This window comes from Neoarius graeffei, chromosome 5 (assembly GCF_027579695.1).
Source record: "Neoarius graeffei isolate fNeoGra1 chromosome 5, fNeoGra1.pri, whole genome shotgun sequence".
Classification (NCBI taxonomy): Eukaryota; Metazoa; Chordata; class Actinopteri; order Siluriformes; family Ariidae; genus Neoarius; species Neoarius graeffei.
This window is the reverse complement of record NC_083573.1, coordinates 112,011,789-112,024,911: the sequence shown is the minus strand read 5'-3', so window position 1 is coordinate 112,024,911 and position 13,123 is coordinate 112,011,789. Positions and strand designations below refer to the sequence as shown.

General features: G+C 45.4%; 1 protein-coding gene across 1 annotated transcript in view; it reads left to right on the top strand.

Annotated features, from left to right (window-relative positions):
- LOC132887248 (putative protein MSS51 homolog, mitochondrial) overlaps positions 1 to 13,123 on the top strand; it is a 64,689-nt gene that overhangs the window by 25,761 nt on the left and 25,805 nt on the right. The window contains exon 5 of the mRNA XM_060922776.1: positions 1,926 to 2,489. Within this exon, the coding sequence (XP_060778759.1) occupies positions 1,926 to 2,489 (564 nt within the window). The remainder of the gene's footprint in view (positions 1 to 1,925; positions 2,490 to 13,123) is intronic.

The window sequence follows — 13,123 nt, the reverse complement described above, 5'->3', positions numbered from 1 at the left end:
GTTGGTCCGGTTCTGTGTAGACTATAGAAAAGTCAATGCGGTGTCTAAATTTGACGCGTACCCAATGCCTCGTATTGATGAGTTGCTCGATCGACTAGGCATGGCTCGCTTTTACTCGACACTGGATTTAACAAAGGGTTATTGGCAGATCCCCTTGACTCCATTATCCCGAGAAAAAATGGCCTTTTCCATACCATTTGGCTTACACCAGTTTGTCACACTTCCTTTTGGGCTGTTTGGGGCACCCACTACATTCCAGCGGCTTATGGACAGGGTCCTCCGCCCCCACGCCACCAATGCAGCTGCATACCTCGATGACATCATTATCTATAGTAATGACTGGCTGCGGCACCTGCAACATCTGAGGGCCATCCTTAGGTCGCTGAGGCAGGCAGGTCTCACAGCCAACCCGAAGAAGTGTGCAATTGGGCAGGTGGAAGTACGGTATCTGGGCTTCCACTTGGGCAATGGGCAGGTGCGTCTCCAAATTAACAAGACAGCAGCAATTGCGGCCTGCCCGAGGCCCAAGACCAAAAAGGGGGTGAGACAGTTCCTGGGGCTGGCTGGCTATTATCGTAGGTTTATACCTAATTATTCAGATGTCACCAGCCCGCTGACTGATCTCACTAAAAAGGGGGCACCAGATCCAGTCCAGTGGATGGAGCAATGCCAGCGGGCTTTCTCTGAGGTGAAGGCTGCACTGTGTGGGGGGCCACTGTTACACTCCCCTGACTTTTCTCTCCTCTTTATGTTGCAGACGGATGCGTCGGACAGAGGGCTGGGGGCTGTTCTGTCCCAGGAGGTGGAGGGGGAGGACTGTCCAGTGCTGTATATCAGCAGAAAGCTGTCGGTGCATGACGGGCACTACAGCACCATCGAAAAAGAGTGCCTGGCCATCAAGTGGGCAGTCCTCGCCCTCCGTTACTACCTGCTGGGATGCCCTTTCACCCTCTGTTCGGACCACACGCCCCTCCAGTGGCTCCACCGCATGAAGGATGCCAACGCGCAGATCACCTGTTGGTATCTGGCACTCCAACCCTTTAACTTCAAGGTGATCCACAGGCTGGGGGCGCAGATGGTCGTGGCGGACTTCCTCTCCTGTCGGGGGGGAGTCGGCTGCAGGCCGGACGGCCACCCGGCCTGAGTCGGGCGGTGGGGGTATGTGGCAGTGGGGGCGTGGTCAAGCATCGGTCTGTGACCGGAGGGCGGAGTCAGGGAAGGTAAGTGGCAGAATCACTGCACCTGATGTTTATTAACGTGTTTGTGTGTCTTCTCCAGTGACCGTGCCCTATTTAAAGAGAGAGAGAGCAGAGGAGGAGAGCTCTCTCCCCAACCAGACAACTTGTGTGTGTGTGTGCGTGCGCGTGGTTGGAGAGTATTGCAACTGAAAAGTGCAAAATAAGATTCTTGTGAACTCAGTTCTGGCTTGCCGTCCTTCTGTGCTCCTCCCACACATACGAACTGTCACAGCTACATAATGAAATGAGGAATCGGTGCAACATGTCACGTGACACTACATGAGGTTACGTCTTGTATAGCTGCAGTACACAGACAGAGAAGCAAATCTTTCATCCATTTCATTCAGCATTACACCATTTATATTAGATCTGACTGCAGTAAAAACTGCACAATAACTCTTAGTAGAGATTCCACAAGGTTTTGTTTTGAGATCGATATTTTTTTTCAAAGTCAGGTTTTATTTTTATCCCTTTGTTTACAGAAAGCCAGTTTGTATGATTGCTCCTTCTTTGTGTCTTTGTGTTATCATAATTAGGTTTTCTCTAATCCTCATTAACAGAAATAAAACATGACTTGGTATATCGATAAAGCATCTTAAATATATTTGATGTATAAAATCTATCGACATAAAATCTGAAACATTTCTTTTGAGGGTCATTTTTTCAATCACTGTTTTTACATTGTAGGAGACCTGCCCTTCCCTACAGAAACATGGTCTCGTCCTGCTAAATTGGTTCAGTGCTGGGATGATTGGCTCTCCATGCAGGGTGACCTCACAGCCCGGATGGAGTCAATCCTGTCTGGGAAGAGCATGACAGACCTCTGGAACAACGCTTGCCATCCACGCCCAGAGGAGGCAGAGCTTCGTGAATCTGTGTGGCGTGTGTGTAGTGAGTTCCTCTCACGTCCACTGACGATAGGTCTTGGGATTCGCATGTTTCGTCTGGACCCGTATTCCCGACCTCTCACCATCCACCTGGTGGGGGCTGGACATAATGAGACCCTAGGTGCGAGGACAACGGATCTGGATGAGCTGAGTCATATGTTCCCTGGACATCAGGGCCTGGAGGTGGTCATGGTGGGGCCAGAGGTAGTGAAAGGACTAATTATGAGGCCTCCATTAAGGGCATTTGGTCCACGAGGAAGGGTCTACATCAGTGCCTACAAGGGTCTGTACCATGAGTTCTGGGAGGAGCTTGTGGAGAAAAAACAGGCAGCCAGACCAGACCTTGTGGTGGGGTTTCATCCAGGTACATACACCTACACACACACACACACACACACACACACACACACACATATATATTCAGAGTATAGATGTACAGTGTCTTGCAAAAGTATTCATCCCCTTGGTGTTTGTCCTGTTTTTTTGCATTACAAGCTAGAATTAAAATGGATTTTTGGAGGGTTAGCACCATTTGATTTACACAAGATGCCTACCACTTTAAAGATGCTAATTTTTGTTTTATTGTGACACAAACAATAAGATGAAAAAAACAGAAATCTGGAGTGAGCATAGGTATTCTCACAAACACACACACACACACACACGTCAATGCTTTGTAGAGCCACCTTTTGCTGCAATTACAGCTGGAAGTCTCTTGGGGTATGTCTCTATTAGCTTAGCACATCTAGCCACTGGGATTTTTGCCCATTCCTCAAGGCAAAACTGCTCCAACTCCTTCAAGTTAGATGGGTTGCGTTGGTGTACAGCAATCGTCAAGTTATGCCACAGATTCTCAATTGGATTGAGGTCTGGGCTTTGATTAGGCCATTCCAAGACATTTAAATGTTTCCCTTTAAACCACTCCAGTGTAGCTTTAGCAGGATGTTTAGGGTCATTGTCTTGCTGGAATGTGAAACTTCATCCCAATGTCAAACCTCTGGCTGACTCAAACAGGTTTTCCTCCAGAATTGCCCTGTATTTAGTGCCATCCATCTTTCCTTCAGTCTTGACTAGCTTTCCTGTCCCTGCAGATGAAAAACATCCCCACAGCATGATGTTGCCACCACCATGGTTCACTGTAGGAATGGTGTTCAGTTTGCACCACACATGGCATTTCTAATGATGGCCAAAAAGATCACTTTTGTCTCATTTGACCAGAGAATCATCTTCCATGTGTTTGGGGAGTCTGCCACATGCTGTTGGGCAAACTCCAAATGTGGCTTTTTTTTTCTTTAAGCAATGGCTTTTTTTCTGGACCTTCTTCCATAAAGCCCTGCTCTGTGGAGTGTACAGCTTAAAGTGATCCTATGGACATATACTCCCATCTCCACTGTGGATCTTTACAGCTCCTTCAGTGTTATCTTTGGTGTCTTTGTTGGAATCTCTGATTAATGCCCTCCTTGCCCAGTCTGTGAGTTTTGGTGGGTGGGGCCTTCTCTTTTTAGGTTTGTAGTGGTGCCATATTCTTTCCATTTTGCTACAGTGGTGCCTGAAAGTTTGTGAACCCTTTAGAATTTTCTATATTTTTGCATAAATATGACCTAAAACATCAGATTTTCACACAAGTCCTAAAAGTAGATAAAGAGAACCCAGTTAAACAAATGAGACAAAATATTATACTTAGTCATTTATTTATTGAGGAAAATGATCCAATATTACATATCTGTGAGTGGCAAAAGTATGTGAACCTCTAGGATTAGCAGTTAATTTGAAGGTGAAATTAGAGTCAGGTGTTTTCAATCAATGGGATGACAATCAGGAGTGGGCACCCTGTTTTATTTAAAGAACAGAGATCTATCAAAGTCTGATCTTCACAACACATGTTTGTGGAAGTGTATCATGTAACAAAGATTTCTGAGGACCTAGGTAAAAGTGTTGTTGATGCTCATCAGACTGGAAAAGGTTACAAAACCATCTCTAAAGAGTTTGGACCCCACCAATCCACAGTCAGACAGATTGTGTACAAATGGAGGAAATTCAAGACCATTGTTACCCTCCCCAGGAATGGTCGACCAACAAAGATCACTTCAATAGCAAGACGTGTAATAGTCGGTGAGGTCACAAAGGACCCCAGGGTAACTTCTAAGCAACTGAAGGCCTCTTTCACATTGGCTAATGTTAATGTTCATGAGTCCACCATCAGGAGAACACTGAACAACAATGGTGTGCATGGCAGGCTTGCAAGGAGAAAGCCATTGCTCTCCAAAAAGAACATTGCTGCTTATCTGCAGTTTGCTAAAGAACATGTGGACAAGCCAGAAGGCTATTGGAAAAATGTTTTGTGGATGAATGAGACCAAAATAGAACTTTTTGGTTTAAATGAGAAGCGTTTTGTTTGGAGAAAGGAAAACACTGTATTCCAGCATAAAAAACTTATCCCATCTGTGAAACACAATGGTGGTTTGGGCCTGTTTTGCTGCATCTGGGCCAGGACGGCTTGCCATCATTGATGGAACAATGAATTCTGAATTATACCAGTGAATTCTAAAGGAAAATGTCAGGACATCTGTCCATGAACTGAATCTCAAGAGAAGATGGGTCATGTAGCAAGACAATGACCCTAAGCACACAAGTCGTTCTACCAAAGAATGGTTAAATAAGAATAAAGTTAATGTTTTGGAATGGCCACATCAAAGTCCTGACCTTAATCCACTCAAAATGTTGTGGAAGGACCTGAAGCAAGGAGTTTATGTGAGGAAGTCCACCAACATCCCAGAGTTGTAGCTGTTCTGTACGGAGGAATGGGCTAAAATTCCTCAAGCCAGTGTGCAGGACTGATCAACAGTTACCAGAAACATTTAGTTGCAGTTATTGCTGCACAAGGGGGTCACACCAGATACTGAAAGCAAAGGGTCACCATACTTTTGCCACTCACAGATATGTAACATTGGATCATTTCCCTCAATAAATAAATGACCAAGTATAATATTTTGTCTCATTTGTTTAACTGGGTTCTCTTTATCTACTTTTAGGACTTGTGTGAAAATCTGATGTTTTAGGTCATATTTATGCAGAAATATAGAAAATTCTAAAGGGTTCACAAACTTTCAAGCACCACTGTATAATGGACTTAATGGCGCTCCATGGGATATTCAGAGTTTGGGATATTTTTTTATAACCCAACCCTGATCTATACTTCTCCACAACTTTGTCTCTGACCTGTTTGGTGGCTCCTTGGTTTTCATGTTGCTTGTTTAGCCGTGTTGCAGAGTCAGGGTCCTTCCAGAACAGGTTGATTTATACAGACATCATGTGGCAGATCATGTGACACTTTGATTGCACACAGGTGGATCTTAATCAACTAATGTGACTTATGAAGTGAATTAGTTGGACCAGCTCTTATTTAGGGGTTTCATATGAAATGGGGTGACTATGCACACTCCAGATTTCTGTTTTTTGGGTTGTTGTTTTTTTTCATTTTAATTATTGTTTGTGTCACAATAAAACAACAATTTTCACCTTTAACGTGGTTGGCATGTTGTGTAAATCAAATTATGCTAACCCCAAAAAAATCCATTTTAATTATCCCCCACCCCAATGAAGTTTTGCAGGGGATATAGAAATGGGTTCTGTCTATCCATCTGTCCAGCTGTCTGTCCGGCTGGTCACGTTTTCGTTTTTGGGCCATATCTTTAAAACTACTGAAGATATTTTCATAAAACTTTGTATACATATCAAGCAACATGTGAACTGGTGCCTTTTGCTTTTATGCATTTTTGAAAAAAAAAGTATTTTTCAAAGTTTTACATAAAAAGTAGATGTTGACTTAGTTTCTAAGAGCATTGTTGGTTTCTGGAGCATGTATTCAAAACTATTCATGATACGGATTTGAAACTTGGTAACAAGGTGATGTAGATGTGCCTTTTCATACTAAGAAATTTGAGAAATTAAAATTTTTCATGTTTCGATGGAAACAATTTCAGACTTGGTCTCTCAGGTTAGTCTTAGGCAGGGCTTTGAACCGGAATTTTTTTCCTATTGGTTCGTTCCGAACAGAAACAGAATTTTAACGTTTCCGGTTTTGGGTTCCACCATTAAATAGACGTTCCCGAACCGGTTAGAACAAAAAAATTTCGTTCCCGGAACGGTTAATTACGTTCCCTGTCAGCTGTTTAACAAATGGCTATAAAATTATGTCTCTGTCTCATCCAGCTTAAGCCAAATGTAGGCTAATTCTATTACAATCTTCATTAAATAAGACAAATAATTCAAAACAATTATTATTTCAAATGTTGGCGATTTGGATTCTCAGTATGTCTTCCCATCTACACAAACAGAAAAAGTGCCAAAAATGAAAGAGAATTCGTTTAGTGTGTTACCAAAGGCTAGTCAGGGCCTATAGAGGGCTACCGCATGACGTCACCGCGCCGCGAGATTTTGTTAGGCGCCATATTGGAAGACCAAGTACACATCTATGCAAGTACATACATACATAAAACAAACTACACCTGAAATGTAGCCAGGGCCGGTTCTGCCCTAATCTGGACCCGGGTGCAACATCGCGCAACCCCCCCCCCCAAAAAAAAACACCAGTCTAAATCAGGACAACCATCACATAACTATAACTATAAACATTTTATATCAACTATTTTAACTAAATGGGCTATAATAAATAAGCCTGCAGGCAGCCACGGCGGGCTGCCTCAGAAAAGTAACCATTTGTCCTACCTTAAAACTCGTTTTGCATTTTCTGCCTCCTTTTTTGTATTTTCGACCCTCCGTTTATTTTCTTTCCTTTTCTGAAAACCCGATTTGTGTCCAGACATTTTGTTCTGCTACCAACGAACTAACTCGTCAGGTCTCGTCTCTCAAGCCCACGATGATTCCTGTGGGAAGGGCAACAATTGATACATTTTTACAAACAGCCAATAGGGAGGTTGCATCGTTCAGGCTCTTCTTTGCTCAGACACTCAGTAATGGAGACATGATAGTAGTCCACCTTCCCGCTCTCTCCATTCAATCAGCGAACGTCACACAGGAAGTGAACCCCAGCGGGTCATAGAAACTTGCGCAGGAGAAGAATGACTATTTGTAGGCTACAGAAACTTTGAGGAACGAAATAAAAACCGGTATTAACCGGTTACCATTATCTTTAATAAGCGTTTCTGTTCCGGAACATAAAAAATAATAAAGTTTCTGGTTTCGTTTCTGTTCCATGTGAAATAGAAAAAGTTCCCGGTTTTCGTTTTCGTTCCTTGAACCAGTTCAAAGCCCTGGTCTTAGGGGTAGGTTTTGTTTCTGAAGCAGAACTTGAAAACTATAAGTGGTACTGTGTGGTCTTGAAAGTTGGTATATGTGTTGATTAAGTAATGTTATGACAATGGTAACTTCTCCAAACCATTTAGTATGTCAAATGGTGTAAAACAAGGATGTGTATTAGCCCCTACATTATTCGGCATTGTATTAGCACTCCTGCTGCAATATGCATTCTGTGAGTTAGACCTTGGTGTGTACTTACAAGTAAGATCTGACGGTGGTGTCTTTAACCTCAGGCATTTTTCAGCTCGTACGAAGGTAACCGAGATGCTAATAAGAGACCTACTGTTTGCTGATGACTGCGCACTCTCTGCTCACTGCCCAGAAAACATCTAAGTAATAGTTGATAGGTTTGCTGATGCAGCAAAAAAGTTTGGTCTCACCATTAGTCTGGAAAAGACAGATGTAATGTTCCAGCCTCGTCCTCGTGAAACTCGCCATGATCCAGTTGTCACAATCGACGGTATAAAACTTTCATTCATAAAGAGCTTCTGTTACCTCAGCAGTGTAATGTCGCACAACAGCTCATTTGATGTTGAGATAATCCAGCACATATCTAAAGTCAGTGTCGCATTTGGTCGTCTGACAGATAGACTATGAAAGAGCCACGATGTAAAATTGGGCACAAAAATTAGGGTGTATAAGTCCGTAGTGCTGCCCTCTTTGCTGTATGGCTGCGAAATGTGGAACCCAGACAGAAGACACATACGACAGCTTGAAGCATTCCACATGCGATGCCTTCGCTGAATATGCAGTATCCACTGGCAAGATCACGTTCCCAACACCGCCGTTTTGGAGAAGTGTGGCATAATAAGCATCAAGGCTCTACTGATAAAATTGCAGCTGTGGTGGGCTGGACACTTGGTGCATATTGACAACAACCGCATCCCAAAGGCACTGTTCTACAGGCAGCTGAAAGGGGGTAGTCGCTGAGTAGGACATCCACGCCTGCAGTATAAGGACAACCTAAAGCACAACCTTATGGGCTGTGGCATAAACCTGACCACCTGGGAAGCTGACTCACTCAACCATGCTTCATGGCGGAAGCAGTGCCACTCGGCAGTCAAGGGGTTCGAAGAGCAACACTTTGTGGACGTGAAGGAGAGAAGAGCTGCTAGGAAATCCCACACATTGGTGACCAACGTGTCTTTTGAGTGCAGCTTGTGCAGCAAGAAATGCCTCTCCCACATTGGACTCCAATCACACAAAAGGGCTCACCAGCACCAAAACGCTAATCCGTCGTAATGACGGGAGATACCCAGAGACGTGCCTTTTGATAAGAAATGTGAGAAATTTTCATTTTTAGCTCACCTGGACCAAAGGTCAGGTGGGCTTATGCCATGGGCTGCTGAGGTCAGTGTAAAGAGGTCGGGTTGGTTTCCTGCAACAGAACTTGAAAAATGTGACAAATAATGTCTTGAAACTTGGTTGGTATATAGGGCGAGGGATATAGATGACTGTGTCTTCTTGTTCCAGCTTGTACCGTAATGTGACAAAACAGGACAAACACCAAGGGGGATGAATACTTTTGCATGACACTGTAGATGAAGGTACAGGTGTGTGGAACGGACTGGAACCATCATGAAGTACTGGAACACTTTATCACCCAAAATCACAAACCAGTGATGTTACAAAGATGTGATGTAGTTTAGGACACACTGTGGCATAGAGCTGAGATATAACTGCTTTTAACTGTGTGCATCTGTGCATGAACACTGCCTCACATATCCTGATACACACACACACACACACACACACACACAATGATGCAACTCAGTCATTTTCCATTTAAATGCCAGACTGTTGGCCATAACTGTGATTTGTGGCCACAGGTGGACCAATCAGCCAAGTTTAACACTCTGCATCACGCACGCATGAGCACACACGCGCACACACACACGGCCTCATTTATTAATCTTTTTGTAAAGTTTTAGTTCATATGTTTATGAACACCAGTCACATGTAAATAACCATGCACGTTCACAGCACATCTAATTTTAATTTAGCCACATCCACAAGTGTGTGTGTGTGTGTGTGTGTGGTCTCTGACAGCTTTAATGTTGCTTAACACATTAGTGGGATCTTGACTCCAGCAGCTGTCAGAGGTATCAATATTAGAGTCAGTGATACACAGCATATTAGGGGCATGGCCTAAACAGGGTTTCAAACAGAGTGTCATGTGATTTGGTTCATGATTCTTCATTATAACAAGCTGGTTTTTCATGTAATCGCCATTAAATGTTACATACTGTATACTGAGCTTGGCTTCTGTCAAGCTGCTGCAAAGTTTGTTTCGAGTTGACCACAATGTTTAATGCTATTGACTGTCATGGAAATAAATCAATTCCTGTTTCAAAAGAAAACATTAGCATACTGAATCAGCTCACCAGATTTAAACAATTTAATTTTGCTTTAACACGCATACGGTAATGTCAGAATTATTGGCAGCCTTCAAGAGAATGAGCAAAAATCATTGCATTAAAAAAAAAAAAAAACTTTACACACTGTATTGACGAGACGCACACACCGAGTACTGCTCAGTCAGAACATTTTACTTGAAGACTGCTTCGTAGTACATTTCCCTTTACCAGGTTATGGCCTAAACGTCACACTGCCAACTAGTGGTGAAACACATTTCACATCACATATCAGTACATCTCCCTTTTTTCAAATAAGGTAATCTTGTCCAAACCATGAACTTAAGACTGTTGATATCCTTACAAAATAAAATCCATTTCTTCTGTTAACATCATACATCCTTGTGTCAACCTAATACACTGCATCATAAATTCCATTCAACAGTTTGACTGGTTACGATTCAACAAAACACTTTTTCCTTAACAGTTTGGAACTCTTTTTTTCCACTTTCTTACATTTCCTCAATTAATCTCGTTGGTCTCACAATTAGTCTTTTTGAACCTTGACCCTGTGTTACATCAGTTTGTTCGTCTTTGTCTGTCTCTAGATTGTTCTGGTTGTTCTGTCTGGCTTGGAATTATTCATGAAACTTTTTTCACAGCCAAAGACTGCCCCTATTGTCTCCTTCTCAATCTGTGCGTAATTTCTTTCTGCACTTGTCATAGTGCGTGATGCGTACGCAACTGGATACCACTCTGTGTCGTGCTTCTGAAGCAGCACAACTCCTAGGCCTGCTTTGGACGCATCAGTGGATACCTTTAACGGCTTGTCCTGATCATAGAATTTTAAAACTGGCTCCTGAGTTAAACTGTTTTTCAGCCACTCCCATTCTCTAGCATGTTCTGCCATCCACTGCCACATTGTGTTAGTCTCCAACAAGCTTCTCAGAGCTCTTGTGTTTGCTGATAAATTTGGAATAAATTTCCCTAAGTAGTTAACTAGCCCTAAGGCTATTTGTAAGTCATTTTTGCCCTGCGGTACTGGCAGTTCTGCTATAGCCCGAACCTTCTCTGGATCTGGTTGAACTCCTGCCCCAGACAATTTCTCACCCAGGTAAGTAATCTCTTGCACCCCAAATTGGCATTTACTTTTATTTAGTTTCAAACCTGATCTTTGCGCCTGACTAAGAACCCTGTCCAATCTTTCGTTATGCTCAGCTTTTGTTTTTCCCCAGACTACCACATCTTTGATGAAGACTCCTATTCCTTCTATTCCATCAAAGAGTTGCTGCACAGTTCTATGAAAAACTTCAGGGGCTGAGCTAATCCCAAACGGTAATCGTAAAAAGCAATGCCTTCCAAATGGTGTATTAAATGTGCACAGTTTAGAGCTTCCCTCATCAAGCACAATTTGGTAGAACCCAGATGAAGCATCTAATTTAGTAAAATAGCATGCACCACCAAAACCCCTATGGAGAAAAATCCGAGGACCGTGACGTCGCCCGGGATGACGCAGCCGGGGCCCCACCCTGGAGCCAGGCCCGGGGTTGGGGCTCGTATGCGAGCGCTTGGTGGCCGGGCCTTTGCCCATGGGGCCCGGCCGGGCTCAGCCCGAAGAGCTGACGTGGGCCCGACCTCCTGTGGGTTCACCACCCACAGAGGTAGCAGTAGGGGACTGGTGCAATGTGGATTGGGTGGCAGTCGAAGGCAGGGGCCTCGACGACCTGATCCCCGGACACAGCGGCTGGCTGTTGGGACATGGAATGTCACTTCGCTGGGGGGGAAAGAGCCTGAGCTTGTGCGGGAGGTTGAGAGGTACCGGCTAGAGATAGTCGGGCTCACCTCCACGCGCAGCTTGGGCTCTGGAACCCAGCTCCTCGAGAGGGGCTGGACTCTCCACTTCTCTGGAGTCGCCCGTGGTGAGCGGCGGCGGGCTGGTGTGGGCTTGCTTATAGCTCCCCAGCTCAGCCGCCATGTGTTGGAGTTTACCCCAGTGAACGAGAGGGTCGCCTCGCTGCGCCTTCGGATTGGGGAGAGGGCTCTTGCTGTTGTTTGTGCCTATGGCCCAAATAGCAGTATAGAGTATCCGGCCTTCTTGGAGTCCCTGGGAGAGGTACTGAGGAGTGCTCAGACTGGGGACTCCATTGTGTTACTGGGGGACTTCAATGCTCACGTGGGAGATGACAGTGACACCTGGAGGGGCGTGGTTGGGAGGAACGGCCTCCCCAATCTGAACCCGAGTGGTGTTTTGTTATTGGACTTCTGTGCTAGTCACGGTTTGTCCATAACGAACACCATGTTCGAGCATAGGGGTGTCCATAAGTGCACGTGGCACCAGGACACCTTAGGTCGGAGGTCAGTGATAGACTTTGTAGTCGTTTCATCTGATCTCCGGCCCTATGTCTTGGACACTCGGGTGAAGAGAGGGGCTGAGCTGTCAACTGATCACCACCTGGTGGTGAGTTGGATCCGCTGGCGGAGGAGGAAGCTGGACAGACCTGGCAGGCCCAAACATATGGTGAGGGTCTGCTGGGAACGTCTGGCCGAGCACTCTGTCGGGGAGGTCTTTAACTCCCACCTCCGGGAGAGCTTTTCCCAGCTTCCGAGGGAGGCGGGGGACATTGAGTCTGAGTGGACCATGTTCTCTACCTCCATTGTGGACGCAGCTGTTCAGAGCTGTGGCCGCAAGGTCTCCGGTGCCTGTCGTGGCGGCAATCCCCGAACCCAGTGGTGGACACCAGAAGTAAGGGATGCCGTCAAGCTGAAGAAGGAGTCCTATCGGGCCATGTTAACCTCCAGGACTCCTGAGGCAGCTGACGGGTATCGGCAGGCCAGGCGTGCTGCAGCTCGGGCAGTTGCGGAGGCAAAAACTCGGAACTGGGAGGAGTTCGGGGAGGCCATGGAGAAGGACTATCGGTCGGCCTCGAAGAAATTCTGGCAAACCGTCCGGCGCCTCAGGAGGGGGAAGCAGTACTCTGCCAACACTGTTTACAGTGCGGGTGGGGAGCTGTTGACCTCGACTGGGGACATTGTCGGGCGGTGGAAGGAATACTTTGAGGATCTCCTCAATCCCACCGTCATGTCTTCCACTGAGGAGACTGAGGCTGATGACTCAGAGGTGGACTTGTCCATTACCCAAGCCGAAGTCACTGAGGTGGTTTGCAAGCTCCTCGGTGGCAAGGCACCGGGGGTGGATGAGATCCGCCCTGAGTATCTCAAGTCTCTGGATGTTGTGGGGCTGTCTTGGTTGACACGCCTCTGCAACATCGCGTGGCGGTCAGGGACAGTGCCTCTGGAGTGGCAGACTGGGGTGGTGGTCCCTCTT